This window comes from Prionailurus viverrinus, chromosome B1, assembly GCF_022837055.1.
Source record: "Prionailurus viverrinus isolate Anna chromosome B1, UM_Priviv_1.0, whole genome shotgun sequence".
Taxonomy (NCBI): Eukaryota; Metazoa; Chordata; class Mammalia; order Carnivora; family Felidae; genus Prionailurus; species Prionailurus viverrinus.
This window is the reverse complement of record NC_062564.1, coordinates 153811458-153828762: the sequence shown is the minus strand read 5'-3', so window position 1 is coordinate 153828762 and position 17305 is coordinate 153811458. Positions and strand designations below refer to the sequence as shown.

The window sequence follows — 17305 nt, the reverse complement described above, 5'->3', positions numbered from 1 at the left end:
TTTCCAGAAAAAAATACATAAAAATCTCAAAGGAGAGTATGAGAAAATTAATTCACTAATGACTCAACAAATGAAATCTAATGCTAAATTATTTTTTTCCAGACATCAATTATCAAAACTTATTAACTTGTTAATATACAGTACTAATAAGGAAAGGGAAGAAAAACTCTGAAGTACTCTTTTAAGTCTACAAATTAGGAGAGAAAATTTGGCAATACATACATGTTAAGATTTGAAGTGAGGTTATCCTCTATAACAACATTTTTTCCCCTGGTATTATTCTTACAAATACAATTAAATAATTTTACAAATATGAATTATTCTGGTCAATAAATAACTTGATGCATGGTACATATTAAATGTCTGCTAAATATTTTTCAACATTCAACAAATAGTGATGAATAAATAAGCATAATATTTCTTTATTATAGAAGCAATTAGAATGTGTATCCAGAAAATGTGTATTACACATCCACAGAAAAGTATATCTCCAGTAATATTTATCATGTAGGTCAATATATATTTACTCAAAAATACACTGAGAAAATATGTTGATAGGAAAAGCTATTAGAGACCAATGTATAAGATATGTGAAATTGTGGGGGGGGGGCACCTGGGTGGCACAGTCATTTATGTGTCTGACTCTTGATTTCAGCTCAGGTCATGATCTTATGGTTGTTGAGATCAATCCCAGAGTCGAGCTGTGTACTGACAGCACGCAGCCTGCTTGAGATTCTCTCTCCCTCTCTCCCTGCTACTGCCCTCTCTCAAGCTCCCTCTCCCTCACAAAATAAATAAATAAACTTAAAAATAAAAAAAAAATATGTGAAATTGTGTATATAGGCATAGAAAAATATCTCTAGCCTTTAGTAAAAACATTTATATTAGGAAGTTAATGCTTTAATCTTTGTGAGATTTTGCATTTTTGGAAATTTATCTTGTATGTTTATTATTTTATTATATTAAAAAGTGAAGCTATTGTTATCTTGCTAAAATAATCTCATTTATTGAATATGATGCTTTGCCAACAAAGTACATACAAATCAAACGAAAAATAATACATGAAAATGAGAAATTGGCACATTAATATCTTTGGGATTATAAAAACATTGTGGTACATTTTAGCACATCTGAATTTAACATGGAGATTATATTTTCAAGGGATTTGTAATAGGGTCCAAGGAACTTTGAATATGACATATTTTATGAAATTTGAAAAATGAAAGATATTTTTAAACCAACTAGATAGGTGACAAAATATATAAGCACAAATAACTCATTTTAGACATTTCCTTGTAATGATGAAGTGTCATTAATAAACCATTTTAAGAGCTCATGTGCTTGTTTTTAGATCATTTACATAAAATTCCACTGTGATGCATTCCATGTCTTTCTGAAAATTTTCTCAGAAATGAGAAGATTAATACTACAAGAGTAAGCTATGTCTTAATAGATTCCCTTGTTTTATATTACTCATCTATAATCCTGCTAATGATTGCAATTTAACCAAATATTTTTGGTTAGCCAAAACAATTTTTAGAGGAAGAAATAAAGGAAAATAAAAAAATAAACCATTGCTTGTGCATTAAAGTTTGCAAGATGATCTTTGATTTTGTACCGGTGGCTTTAGTGCTGTGTGTGCTTTCTGGTTTCGCATTTTGAGAATACTCCCTTATACAGTATATTAACCAGTCCAGCTATTTCACTGTGCCGTTATCTGTCTCCTTTTGAATTTAAATTTCTTCACACACTCACATATTCAAATATAAGTTGGAAATCAATCATGTGCTATAGATAATCTATCTCTTCTGATATTTGGTGAATTTATATTGTAGGCACTTGCTCAAGGTCCAACATTGCTAACCCAACTATTTTGATGTTTGCATATTATACAACAAAACTATTTCATAATATCATGCTTTGGGAATATCAGCATGTCATGAAAGATGAATCAAAATAGCCCTGACATTGCATAGCAATACACAGGCTTAAACGTTGTGCCATAATGAGAGACAAAACAGTTTACAGACAGGATCATACCTCATACACTTTAGGAATTGTATTAGTCATGACAGTTGTATTACATGAACCTTGACTGGCAAAATGGCCATCCCTTCCTAACGCTTTGATCTAAGATTCTGCAAACAGTAATACATCACAAAGGTAAATTGAATTTTCAACATTTATGTGAGTTTCTGATGATATTAAGTATATAGCAATGTAAATTTGATGAGTATTTTAAAGTAGTTACAATAAGAAGAGGTCTATTTTCAACACCTGGGACATTGATATGTGCCAGTGGTTACACTATGATTTGAATTGAAACCACAAAGAAAATAAGGGCTTAAGTAAAAATAAATAAACAAATAAAATAAAGAAAAAAAAAGAAAAATTGAGAGGTACATATAGCAAGGGCAGTTAGAGAAAACAAAATTATATTATTCTATATATCATTAGCTGAATTTCATAATAGAAAACATTAACGAGGTATCATTAAAAACCATGTTTTGAACAATATATTACTACACGTTGTGATTTATAGTACCTATATACACTATAATAGAATAGACTTGAGATATTTCTTTTCAAAATATTTTTATCTGAAAATGTTTGCAGCCCTTAATATATTGGTAGATGATACATTCTTTAGTTTCTTTTTTTTTAATCTCAATTTGCCACTTTAACAGGAAATGAATCATCAATTTCTCTAAAATTTCAAGATTAGGGAAGCAATCTTCTTTCAGAATTACTTTTGTTTTTTAAAGATTTGACAATTTCTCTCCATTAACATATATAAGTTGTTAAACTGTTTTGAAATATACTAAAAGGAAAGAAAGTTAGGTATATCTTGTCAACTACTTTTAAGAATCCAGAGAGCATGTGTGGACACACAAAGTAACATTTACTAACATTAAGGTAAAATAAAATTTTAATTATTTTTAACTAATGAATTCAAAATTAATCAATTCTGGGAAGTCATTCAATTTGTGTATGTATGTGTATATGTTTGTGTGCATACACATAGTGTTTTAGTATGCCAAAAAACCATACTAGACAATGGCTACACTATAAATATTATCTTTAGTAGTATAGCATAGTACCTGATCATTTAACTTTATTAATGAGTATTTGTTGAATTAAGTTGAATGAAATACTTTTTGGTACTCAAGTAGTAAAAAAATTTTTTTCTTAAAGCTAAAAGTGAAAATACAAAAAAATTTAAACTATTATTTTGTGAGGTAATCATGTGGAAACTTATAAAACATTTTCTGTGAAACAAATTTTTTTTTAAATTACCAAGTATTATTTGGCTTCAAATTATACAATTTTTTCTTTACTGAAGGAAAATTAACAATATGTGGGATAAAATTGTCAAATGATGTATACAGTATGGTAAATAAAGGAGAGATATTTTGAAAATCCTGTTAAATTTTAAATGGGTTAAGTATATTTCATAAAAATTTATTCTTTTCCTGAAATATTTTGTATGAGGTTCATCAAGAATGCAGTTACCTGAAAGACCTTTTTTGTCCATATAACCTATTTTTTGTGTGCCATTTGGCAAATTTGTTAGAAGTTCTTCAGTGACCAGAACATCAATGTTAACTTATTAATTTACTAACTTATCTCAATCTTGAAATCTACATGTAATATTAAAACAATGGTGGTATTTCTCCCCCTGGCCAAGGGTCTTACTGGACTTTGGTGATTAGATTTCTAGAAGTGAAATAGCCACTTAATTCCCATAGCTTCCCCTAAATGCAACATTGACTGTTACCCGACTGAATAATCTGCCAGATCACTCCATTTCTTCATTTAAATTATTGATAAAGCTCATAATTTCTGTTGCTGAAGAAACTATTAGAAAAAGAACGTTAGCCACTTATAGAGGTAGGAGTGGAGAGCTTTTTTAAGATAAAAATTCTGCCACTTCTTCCCTTGGTTACATTTATCATTTTTCTAGCTTCTTTCATTGAGAGATCAGGGAATTCTACAGCCTTGTCCAGGAGGCTCCTTCAGATTGCCTAGAGAATACTCATTATTCTATATGATGTGTCATAAATCCTTCTACTGTGTTATCTTTGTTTTGAGTTATTCTCCTTGAACCTTTCAAAGTTTAGCATTGTTTATATCTCCCTGGCCTTTCGGCAAATAATTATATGCATTTCAACTGTCACAAATAAATCCCTTCATGTGGCTGAAACTACAATTGGTCTGGTAATTCCATTGTTCTTTCTCTTGCTTCTTCCCCTACCCCTCCTTCCCCAGGCTCTGAACTGCAGAGACAAGTAGATTATAAACATCATTGAAACTTGATATTGTCAACTAATAGATAACACAGAGGTCATGGATAAAATGACTTGATTTTTCTTTCAGAAACTTCTTTTAGATCTAATTCTTAGATCATTGATCTAATTCTTAGATCAATCTCACAGGAGAAAATTCCATTAGCAATTACAAACCATATTTGCATTCATTCTTCTTACTCATATTAATCATTGTTTTTAATTTCATAGTTGATCTTATGGTGTCATGTAACATTACCCAGAGATTTCAGATTTTATATCCAATTGTGAACTATACTTAGACTTATAGCAATATTATTCATTACATAATTTGTAAAACAAACTCTTGAATTAGTTCCTTTTTGCAAATGAGGACTAACCATAGTATTTCTGAAGTAAAATAAAGAAGTATTATTTGAATTTCTGCCTAAAAAATAATTAAAAACATGATTCAGTAAAAAAGAGGCAATGGATGGGGTTAGTGGTTCGAATACAGTTTACAGAGCCCTATTTTCTGAGTTTGAATTCCAGCTCTGCCACTTACTAGCTATGTGACCACAGGCAAGTTATCTAATCTTTTAAAAAGACTTATCTGTAAAATGAAAATCAGAATACTATAAGATGATCATAAAATTGCTGTGATATTTTTAAATATTTGCTGCACAGAAATATCTTAGGATATTCATAACAAAAAATGACTATTTCATAAAAGTTAACTATATTTATTTTTCTTATTATGAAAGTTAATGCAAGGTAACTACAGTAGGACATCTAAAGATACTATAAAGCACAATATTTGATAGCAACAGCTCTGTGACATCAGCTATAATAATTTCAACTTAAAAATGAGAGTATAAAAATCAAGGATTCTCATATGGAGCAAAAAGTCACTTATGTCTTGATAATTTAGCGAATATTAAAAAAAATTTTTTTTAACGTTTATTTATTTTTGAGACAGAGAGAGACAGAGCATGAACAGGGGAGTGTCAGAGAGAGAGACACAGAATCCGAAACAGGCTCCAGGCTCTGAGCTGTCAGCACAGAGCCCGACGCGGGGCTTGAACTCACAGACCATGAGATCATGACCTGAGCTGAAGTCCGACGCTTACCCGACTGAGCCACCCAGGCGCCCCTAGCGAATTTTTTAAAGATAGAAAGATTATTCCAAGTAATATAAAGAGATATGAGCAAGCATGGGGTAAAGAATAGGGATTCTCTGCCTAAGAGAAAATTTAAACTTAATGAACAATTTTTTTAAAGGGATTCAAATGTCCAAAGAACAATGATAAATGGTGCTATAATCATTGACAGAAAATATGAAATTTAACAAAGTGACATTCATTTGAAGGAGAAATAGAGGTTTTAAGTATCAAGGGACAGTTATAGAGGCTCTGTGCCAAAAACTGGGAGGAAAACCAAATATATATTTCTTATTTTAAAACAAAATATCACACATCCTAATTTATTTTGATAATTTCAAAAGAAACCTGATCTAGAAACACTAAAAAAGTATTTACTACTTGAAATTTTTTAAAAAAAATAGGAAAGTATTAAAACTTTAGTCTCACATAAGAATCCAAAATATTTATGGTGAATTATCTGGAAAGAAACTATTCATCAAGTATTTGTACACATGCTCACATGAATCAAAATTTTACATGGTTATTCTTGTCAATTGTGTACAAACTTTGATATAAGCTTTGAAAATACACGTTATGATGTAACGTTAAGAACATTTAGGGAAAGTTATGTGATTTAGTTACTGCATAAAGATTGGACCTCATTCAATATTCTTCAAATATTCACTGAATTTTATATCTCACCCAACGTTAAAACTGGTGTCTGAAAGGGCGGGCCTACGCCAGCCAACTCCATCTTGTTCTGTGTCCTTCACCTTGACCACGCCTCCTCCCCTTGAGTAACCTCCTACTCACCTGCCTAACAGGACTCAGACCCTTCCCCAGCCAATCGGCTGAGGCCACAGCCATTACCTCACCAACTGCCCCTAGGTCCCAATAAAGCCTTTGTCCTTTTGAAACTAGCTCTTTCTCCCAGGTATCTCACAGCTGTGTTGGTGCAGGTAGGGGATTGAGCTGGAGCTAGCTCAAATAAAGGCTCTTTTGCTTTTACATCAGACTCGGCTCCCTGGCAGTATTTGGGGATCATGAATTCTGGGTATAACAGTGTCAACACAAAATGAACGAACTTTTTATAGTCTCTAAACATAAGAAAGAGAGCTTTATTTGCGCTAAATTAGAATAGTGGTCTGGGAAATGTTCACAGGGAAGAAAGTGTTCTGGAAAAGGAAGAATTTTTATAAAGTTACATACTTTTAGCAAAAGCTCAAAAGCTTTTAAATTAGCATGTAGGCAGGAATCACAAGTGTTAACATCAAGGAATGCAGGGAGTAAGAGCACTGATTGTTATCTTAAGGACAAGATGGTTTTCCTTTAGGCTACTTACTTACAAAGCAAGTAGACAATGGATGCTTGATGGGCCATAAATCAGGCTTTTTGTTTAAACAAAGTTTGTATACAGTCATATTGACTTCAAAATAAATCTAAAATGGCTTCCCTTGTATACCAGATTTTTAGAGAGCTTTTGTCTCATCCATCTTAATTGTAATTATGGTATTTACCTCCACCAAACAATCATGGAAGTCATCATTCACAATAAGTGGTTGATGGTTACTTTTTTTTTAGAGATTATGGATGATGTTGTAATAGCTTTCAGAGCACCTTATCTTGTGGTTGCAAATCACCTTTAACTACAAAATCAGTAAAAGTTTTTAAAAATTTGAAAAAAAAGTTTTTTTTCTTTAAAAAAAAAGCTGTTTAGATGAAATTCTACCTTTATACAACTTTGTACGGCAATGGTATTTTCTAATTTCTGGTTTAGATTCCTTGGCTTCCTTCCTAAGACAAGTAATGATACAGCTCCAAAAGAATGTATTCACTAGACCTTTACTTTGACAAATCTTTAAATTATTTTTATTAATATATCTCCTGCTTTGTCCATGCTAACTATTGCATACATCTCACTTCTATGGAGGTCTAGACTACAGGAACTTAAATAATTTTGAGTATTATAAAGCATAACAAAATAATTTATAACATACAGGCAGAATTTTTCCACTGGAATTTACTTGTCATTCTGGCAAATACTTTGTCAATTGATTAGATCTACAATATGGATTACATCATTACAGATTTACATTAGTATACACACAGTTGGCTGTGGCTTTTTGTAAGTTCTATTATTTTTAGAACATAAAATATTAAAAATTATTCTAATAAAGTCATATTATACCCCAAGAGAGAATTAAATTTAACTTAAAGAAATCATGGAATAGTTGTTGAATTGAGTAACATGAAATAAGGTAATGCTACTCAGATTATGTAATAGAGTTTTGTTTTGTTTTTAACATGGATGGTTTTTTTAATCCTTTGAAATCTTAGAAAATATTCACATAGTTTTAGTCAGAGTGTCACCTGGACCTTGAATGATTCTTAATTTTTCGGTTCAGCTTTAACAACAAGGTTTAATTCTTCTACACAATCTTTGTGAGAATATGAGAGTAAGTGGAGCACAACATATAGCATGATATTTGAGACTCTATAGGAGAGGCTTCAAGATACAATCAAGAACAATAATTACAAATGTGAGTAAAGAAATGTATGGAGGTAAAGAAAGACTAGTGGAGTATTGCAGCTGAGGCATTGCATGAATTTTTGTGCATTAAGAAATAGATAACTGTGTGTGTGCATATATATAATTGAAAGTTTTATCAGAATCACTTTTTCATGAAACCATTCCTCTTTTCCTCTTACCTTGCTGCTAATATTTTCATTGTAATTTTCTCCCTATTCAATATTTCTTTCACTAGTCTGAGGGCCATACTCTCTCCAGGGTAATCTAAAACATGACTCTTATAATACAGCAGAACTAAGAAATTAGAAACCCTGGGAGAGGAAAAGATAGTCATATACAGGACAAAAAAATCACAGTAAAGAAAATTTCAAAATAGAACTAAGAAAAATGTAAAGCTGACACAAAGAGAAATAATAGGGAGACTAGAAAGCAAGATCTGTCAAAACACCGAAGAGAACACAGAATAGAGATAAAAGACATATAAGGAGAACTCTCCCCTCAGGAAACCCAGTTCCTCTGATGAGTTTGTTTTTTTCTTTACAAGATTAGCAATTCCTATTATAACTGCAGGGCCTAAAAATGAACACCATCAGAAGTGTTGTAATAAAAAATTTATTCGGTGTCAGAAAGTAAAGAAGTAAGTTTGAAAAAAATCTAACAATTGTAGTTATAACTATATATATATATATATACACACACACACACACACACACATATATGATTGTTATTATTGGAATATATTTATGAAAATAAGGTATTCAATGTTATTGGGTTTTAAATATGCTAAATAAGGGTGCCTGAGTGGCTCAGTTGGGTAAGCATCCATCTTCGGCTCAGGTCATGATTTCACGGTTTATGGATTCAAGCCCCACATCAGGCTCTGTGCTGACAGCTCAGAGCCTGGAGCCTGCTTCAGATTCTGTGTCTCCCTCTTTCTGCCCCACACCCCACCCCCGGCCCCCACTCACACTCTGTCTCTGTCTGTGAAAATAAATAAACGTTAAAAAAATTTAAATATGTTAAACATAAAATATTAAGGCAATCAACACATAACTTTGTTTTGTTTCATTTTTAGCATTGTAAAATTGTTAGTGTTAGCAACACTTTTTTGCTTGCTTTTTATTATTTGGTAAATATATTAAACATAATGTCCAGTTTAATTGACTAACAGATAATTCTCTGTAATGTAATATAGCAAAAATTGTGTTTTTGTGCTTTGTAAAACTTGAAGACCAATACTTTTTTGAAATAGAGTATAATGAATGCAAATTGCTTGAATATTATATTTCTTTTTTTATTGCAGTAAGATTGACACAAAGTATTATATAAGCTTTAGGTATACAACATAGTGACTCAATACTTACATGTATTATGAAATAATCACCACAATATATAAAGTTACCACCTGTCACCATACAATGTTTTTACAATATTATTGATTATTCCCTGTGCTGTATACCACATCCCCATGTCTTATTTATTTCATAAATATAAGATTGTACCTCTTAATCTCTTTCGCCTATTTTGTTCATCCCTCTGGCAACCATCAGTTTGTTTTCTGTATTTATGAGTCTCCTGTTTTGGTGTGTTTGTTCATTTGTTTTGGTTTTTAGATTTTATTTTATTTTTTATAATTTTTTTAATTCTTTTTTAACGTTTATTTATTTTTGAAACAGAGAAAGACAGAGCATGAACAGGGGAGGGGCAGAGAGAGAGGGAGACACAGAATCTGAAACAGGCTCCAGGCTCTGAGCTGTCAGCACAGAGCCCGACGCGGGGCTCGAGCTCACCGACCATGAGATCATGACCTGAGCCGAAGTCGGACGCTCAACCGACCAAGCCACCCAGACGCCCCGAGGTTTTTAGATTTTAAAGTGAATCATATGCTGAAATCATGTGGTATTTGTCTTTGTCTGACTTATTTCACTTAGCTTAATACTCTTTTTAGGTCTACCCAGAGATAAGTAGACCATTGTTACAAATGGATATTCTTTTTTAGTGGCTGAGGAATATTTCAATGTGTGTGTGTGTGTGTGTGTGTGTGTGTGTGTGTAAGTGTGTGTGTGAGTGTGTATGTGAGTAGCATATCTTTTCTATCCATCATCTACTGATGGATACTTAGGTGGACACTTATGCTCTCATATCTTGGCTATTATAAATAATGCTGTGAAGGGGCGCCTGGGTGGCGGAGTCGGTTGGGCGTCCGACTTCAGCCAGGTCACGATCTCGCGGTCTGTGAGTTCGAGCCCCGCGTAGGGCTCTGGGCTGATGGCTCAGAGCCTGGAGCTTGTTTCTGTGTCTCCCTCTCTCTCTGCCCCTCCCCCGTTCATGCTCTGTCTCTCTCTGTCCCAAAAATAAAATAAACGTTGAAAAAAAATTAAAAAAAAATAATGCTGTGTAAACAGGGGTGCATTTATCTTTTTGAATTAGCACTTTTATTTAGATAATACAGAGAAGTGGAATTATTGGATCATAGAGTATTTCTATTTTTTCTATTTTTAATTTTTCACAGAACCTCTGTATTATTTTCCACAGTTGCTCCACCAGTTTACATTCCCACCGACAGGGCATGAGGGTTCCCTTTACCCTAAATCCTCACCAACACTTTTTATTTCTTGTCTTTTTGATAATAGCCATTCTGAGAGATATGAGGTGATGACATTGCGGTTATAATTTACATTGCCTTCATAATTAGTGACGTTGAGCATTTTTTCATGTTGGCTACATATAATAAATGCAAAATTACTGAATATTATTTTTCTTTAAGTGATGGTCTACTTTTGATATTAACAGTAATTTTTAAAAAGTGAAAAAGTCACAGCTTACATAAAGTTGTTAAAGATTAGAACTATGCCTAGGAAAACGAGTAAAATAATAGTCATCAAGAAATCCTCAAGTCTTGATATAGCTATTAAAACTAATCACATTATTGTCATATTTTTTAGTTATCCAGTTCTGATACTGGACATTTCTAAGATTTTTCATAAACTACTTAACTTCACTTATTACTAGAAGTAGGCTCTGGACCACGTAAGTACAGAATTTCTGGTTCAAAAATTTTAACATTTCTAGTAACTGTTATGTATGTCTATATATATTATAGACTATTATAAAAGGAATCAGAAAATAGTAATCAAGATAACTTCACATTCCTTCTACACATGCATTAGCTTTTGATTCTTTTCTTCATTTCCAGACAATAATAGAAATCATATATTTATTATGTTGTTATTACTAACTTAAATACAAGCATTTTTCTTGCAACTTTCTACATTATAGTAATAACATCATTTTCAAGTTTCTTTTCACTTACTGCTAGAATCTAAACTTTCTGAAACCACCTTATTAGAGAAGTTTAGTCTAAGTCTTTCCAAAGATGAAAGTTCAATTACTAGTTTGAGATCCATATTTTATGTGAAGACAGGAATAACCCAAAACAAATTCATTAATATATAAAGAAATGCTTGTGTAAATAACAGGATAACATGGCTAACATAATGGTAGGTGATAAGGCACAAATTTGGAGTTTGAGAATTTTTTCAATAATTTAGAAGTAGCATAAATATACAGGGAATTTTATCATGCTACAAATTAGAAAATTAATTCCATGACAAATCTTTGCACTTTGCACTGTTCTCTTTTCCTTACCATAATCCTTTTGTGGCTTATTTCTGCATACTCAAATCTTACATATCTTTGTGGTAAATATTAAAACTTACCTTCTTGAAGAATTTTTAATGGGTTAAGCATATTTCAAATAATTCTATTCCATACTGTATATGCTTTCTATTCCTATTAAAAATTCTACCTATTTTACTGTAAGGTATTTTTAAATAGCTTAAAGCATTAAATTGTAAACTTTAAGAATATTTTCAGAAAAGAAATAGTGCTCAACTAAATACAAGACATTGAAAATGTTCGCTAGCAAAAACCATACAGTGTAAAATACGAAGGATGAACTCTGATATAAACTCCAGACTTTGGGAAATAATGAGGTGTCAGTGTAGGCTCACAGATTGTAACAAATACCCTATTCTGATGTGAAATGTTGATGGGGGAGGCTGTGCATGTGTGACACCTGAGGGTATATAAGAACTCTGTATTTTCTGCTTAGTTTTGCTCTGAATCTAAAACTGCTTTAAAATTAGAGTATATAAAAAGTGCCTCCTAGTAATTATAGACACGTTCACTATGTTTAAGTTATGAGTAAACTTTACTGGAAAGGTTTAAAAATAAAACCTGAATTTGAACAAACTTCATATAAATATTTCCAGTAATAATGAAACCTTTAATTAGGTAAATTTAGCTATTAATAAAATTAAATAGTATAATTTTAATTTACTGTATAAAGAGTTCCTTTGTGGAATAGATTTGACCAGTATAAACACACCCAGTAAAACTTTTGTTCAGTATTTTGTTTACATATAAATACTTTTTATCAGTTAAGAATTCTCATATAGAGGATGTTTTCTGTTTTAATAAATATGTTCAAATATAAAAGAGAAAATAATTTTGTGAAAAACTAAAACTATTGTGGATAAGAGAGTTAGATATGAAAACACAGTATTTACAGTCAAGAAGTATTTACCATACTATTTCTGAATTTCATGTAAAATTATGGTTTCCATACACCCTTTCTATCATAACATTGAACTTATTTTTACAGATAAATTTGAGCCAAATTGAGAAAACTGTAACATAAATTCTAGATTATATATAAAACTTACATGCTTTGTGGAATTTTTGTTTAACATCATGAATAGTAGATGTTTGTATCACCTGAAAAGAAAAAGAAAACATACAGAAAGAATTGTAAGAAAAAAAGTATCTATTTGTTCGCTATATATTTGAGAAGAAAACATAAAATAATAAAGTGTAAAATTATTATGAAATAACTAGTGTGTTTTGTTTGGCTTTTTAGTCACTACTGCTTTGACAACCTTGAAATATTGAGTCAATATGCCTTTTCCTAAATTTTTTTTGTACATAGCAACAATGGTGGTATTGTATGAGTTTATCCAAGTGTTTGTGTCTAAAATATATTTTTTAATCTTCTCCGCCCATAATATTCAATTTCTGGCTCCCAAACTGATGAGAATCTCAATTAAAATATGAATAAATATACAAGATAGACAGAAGGTAAAAAGGTATATAGCAGAGGGCTTCAGCATATGAAATTGATGTATGTGGGCAAAGAGGGGAATGTTTATTTCAGCATATCATCAGAAAAAAAATCCTACCCGAGCCCCCTCATTAGTTATGTTATTAAAACCCCCAACCAAAATTGCTGTAGGTCCACTGAAATTCATGTTAGATATATTATTTGGATTCATCAGAATTGCAAAACTCATGAGGATGAGAGTTCTATTTAAACACCTCAAGCCATCACATTTTTTGACTGTCTGACTTGGTTCACATCAAACTTGCAAACCAGTTTCCCTCTGCATCTGGTTCCTTATGAAAAAAACCCAAAATACTTCAAAGTCTACAGCAAAGGACATATTCATGATCATATAAGAAAATATATTTCCTTTCTCAAAATACATATAGAATATTATGTTAATGATTTGTTTTATTGCTGCATTAAAATCTTATAGCTGTTTTGAGAAGTGAAGTGAAAAATAAATGTGCATGAAGGGTGGCCCATAATAATACCCCAGGCAGTTCTTATTAACATTATATTATATTTAATATTTAATTAAACATTAAATGTATAACAAGGAATGCATTTATTTTACCATAATCCACTCTGATTAATACATCTATAACCATGGTATCCTATACTATTCATAGAAATTTTTTTTCTGATTTCTTCTACGTATATGATCCACGAAATAAAAAAGTTCTAAGATTTAATCACTGAATGATGATAGTAATCCCCATTTTGGATATGCTATATATAACAAAAGCCCTTCCAGAAGCTGTTTGTATGAACATTTCAAATATTTTATAATACCGATCTTTCTTGGAAGATAATAGAAAATATTTGTAAACCAGTTTTTAGAGAGGGCAGTGAATATACACGTGAATATATCATATTTCATTTTAATTTTGATAATTTAACTTTTATATTTGAATTACATTTTATAAAACATGGAGCTTTGTTTTAACATTGTTCATTGTTTTATCTCACAGCTTCCTGGGTTCCTCTGATAAGGTTGCCTAAAATCCGCATACTATTTTCTAGAGTAACTAATACTTGTCCACCACACATTTCAAGGGCTGTCTAATAAGGAAAAACAAATAATTTTCATGATCAATAGCTCCTCAATTAGAGTTTGCTGTTGCTCTGCTATCACTTTATGAAGGCTTATGATCTTGTGTTTACAGGCTGATTGTTCCGACAATCACATCCTTGAAGAGAATGACCCGGTGTTATTTTAGTCTGTTTCAACATTTCGTGCACCAGATAGCATACAGTAAAGTTTAAGCCACTTTTGTTGAAATAAAAAATAAAGCTGTGAGTATAAAGTCATATAGAAACAGATTTTTTTTAGTTTATTTATTTATTTTGAGAAAGACAGAGATAGGGTAAGCAGGGGAGGGACAGAGAGAGAGAGAGAGAGAGAGAGAGAGAGAGAATCCCAAGCAGGCTGTGCTAGCACAAAGCCTGACTCTGGGCTCAAACACAGGAAACTGTGAGATCATGACCTGAGCTGAAACCAAGAGTCAGAGGCTCAACCAATTGAGCCAACCAGGTGTCCCCCAAACAGAAGGTTTTTAATTCGGTATGAAATCTTTCTCAAGTAGATTTCCGTGGAAACTTCTATGCTTTCCTTCAAGTATAATCACTTAAGTAAAAATCTAATTTGATATGTGCATTTTTTTCTCTGAATTTGCAAATTTTCAAGACTAAAATGATATTCTCCTGAAGGAAACCTACATGTGGAAATGGATTTTTTTGCAAGCTTTTAACCAAGTTTGTAATTTACTTTTCAATTTTAAAAATTACATTTGACTTTCACATGTTAGAAAAATGCTGATTTTGAATAAATCTTTGAGAACTGCCCTATATGGAGCAATTTTAGTCAAATACAGAAGAAAAAAAATAATTAACTATTAAATGATCCAGACAGCAATGCTCAATTAGCCACAAGACTGTGTTTGATCAACTCTTCCAGTCCTTCAGCTGCGCTCGGAGCACAAAGAGAGGATAAGATGATAATTAACAGAGCATATAAGACTTTCTGATTACTAAAACTGATGTCTCTGTAGCTCCATCAGGAAGTTTATTCATAATATCTTCTACTTTTTAGCCAGTTTTAATACCTCTTAAAAAGGATGAACTATCATCACAATAATTTATTCCTTTTATAAATCACAATTGATTGTGCAGATGGGACACATAAGTATTCCGACATCTGAAATCCTGAAATTCCCTTCATTAATGTTTCTCTCTCATTAGAGAAAATTAATCTTAAAATGTTAAGTAGACAAGGTAAATGGTGTTTGTTAGTTGAATGAAATATTTATTTCTAAATTTCAAGTGATCATGATTGAGTTTTGGGTCATTATCCTTTATCTAACAATTTAAATTGATGGACTTAGTTGGAAAAAGCTTTTCAGGTTCAAGTGAAATCTAGGATTTGTTTGAATTTGCCCCCTACAAAGATACTGCATTATTTCACACACAAAAAAACCCTATTTTTGTACTATTGCTACTTTTTAGAACTATATTTCAGCTACTTTCTCAGGAACTCCTTGAAATGAACAGATGTCTTCAGAATACTGTTTGCCCTGCTTAAAGAATGAAAATTAAGGGAGAAGGAAAAACAACAACCTCTTTGAAATTCATTTGACTGTAATTGCAATGTGCAAACCAAAATTTGTCAGTAAACTTTGTTTAGAAAAGAAATGTGTCCAACGGTAAAGACACAGAAAAACAGAATAAAAGATAAACTGAATCGAAATGAATAGATGCTGAGGCATGAAAATACACACACACACACACACACACACACACACGATATCTAGTGCAGGGTAGCTAAATGGCATGAACTTTCCATCCCTGGTTTTTGAGACATAAGAAAAAATACTAGCCTAAAGAATCAATTTTTAGATTGGTTAATTCAGGAAAGTGCAAAATATGCCTCTAAGCATTTCCATTAGAAGGTTTTACATTAGTCAATGGAATAGGTACTTGCATATATTTCATATATTTTACTCAGAGTGGACAGGGAGTTTTCAGAGTAAACAAATATTATTTTACTAATAAGTAATCTTCAGATTGTAACTAAAATACAAATTTTTAATTTAAAAATTTTCAGCTGTATTGAGGTATAATTGACAGATTAAATGGTAAGATAAAATGTACCACGTAATGATTTGATATACTTGTACACTGTTAAAGAATTACCCCCACTGAGATAATTAACACATGTATCAGCTTACTTTTTTTTGTTTTACTGAGGACATTTAAGTTCTACTCTCTTAGCTAATTTCAATTACATGATACGGGGTCATCAGCTATAGTCCTCAGGTTATATAAAAGATTCTCTGACTTTATTCATCGTATAACTGAAATTTTGTACCCTTTTACCAATCTGTCCTTATTTCCCCTACCTGTCGCCCCAGCTCCTGGCAAGAGCTTTTCTACTCTCTGTTCTATGAGTTCACTTTTTAAAATTCCATATATAGGGGCACCTGGGTGGCTCAATCGGTTAAGCGGCCGACTTCAGCTCAGGTCATGATCTCGCGGTCCGTGAGTTCGAGCCCCGCGTCGTGCTCTGTGCTGACCGCTCAGAGCCTGGAGCCCGTTTTGGATTCTGTGTCTCCCTCTCTCTCTGGCCCTCCCCCATTCATGCTCTGTCTCTCTGTCTCAAAAATAAATAAACGTTAAAAAAAATTAAAATTCCATATATAAATAATGCCGTACAGTATTTGTCTTTCTCTGTCTGGCTTATTTAACTTAGCATAATGCCCTCCAGCTTTATCCATGTCATTGTAAATCACAAAATTTCTTTTTTTGGTTGGTAGAAAATATTTCATTATATCACATATACATACAGGGTTCAGGGTTCCCTTCACTCCACATCCTGGACAGCTCTTATTATCTTTTGTGTTTGTGAATAGCCATTTTAACAGTTCCAAGGTGATATCTCATTGTGATTTTAATTTGCATTTGCCTGATAATTAGTGATGATGGGCATCTTTTCATGTGACTGTCGACAATGTATATGTTTTCTTTGGAAAAAAAATACCTGTTTTTAACTGCTTTGCCCATTTTTATATCGGGTTATTTGTTCTTTTGCTTTGAGTGGTATAAACTCCTTGTATATTTTGTATATAAACCCCTTATTGGATATGTGGTTTGCAAATGTTTTCTCCCTTTCCTTTTATTGCCTTTTTATTTTGTTGATGATTTCCCT

General features: G+C 31.9%; 1 protein-coding gene across 2 annotated transcripts in view; it reads right to left on the bottom strand.

Moving 5' to 3' along the window:
• TECRL (trans-2,3-enoyl-CoA reductase like) overlaps positions 1 to 17305 on the bottom strand; it is a 122354-nt gene that overhangs the window by 83374 nt on the left and 21675 nt on the right. For both annotated transcript variants that reach the window (XM_047856714.1, XM_047856713.1), the window contains exon 2: positions 12665 to 12716. In XM_047856714.1, the coding sequence (XP_047712670.1) occupies positions 12665 to 12716 (52 nt within the window). The remainder of the gene's footprint in view (positions 1 to 12664; positions 12717 to 17305) is intronic.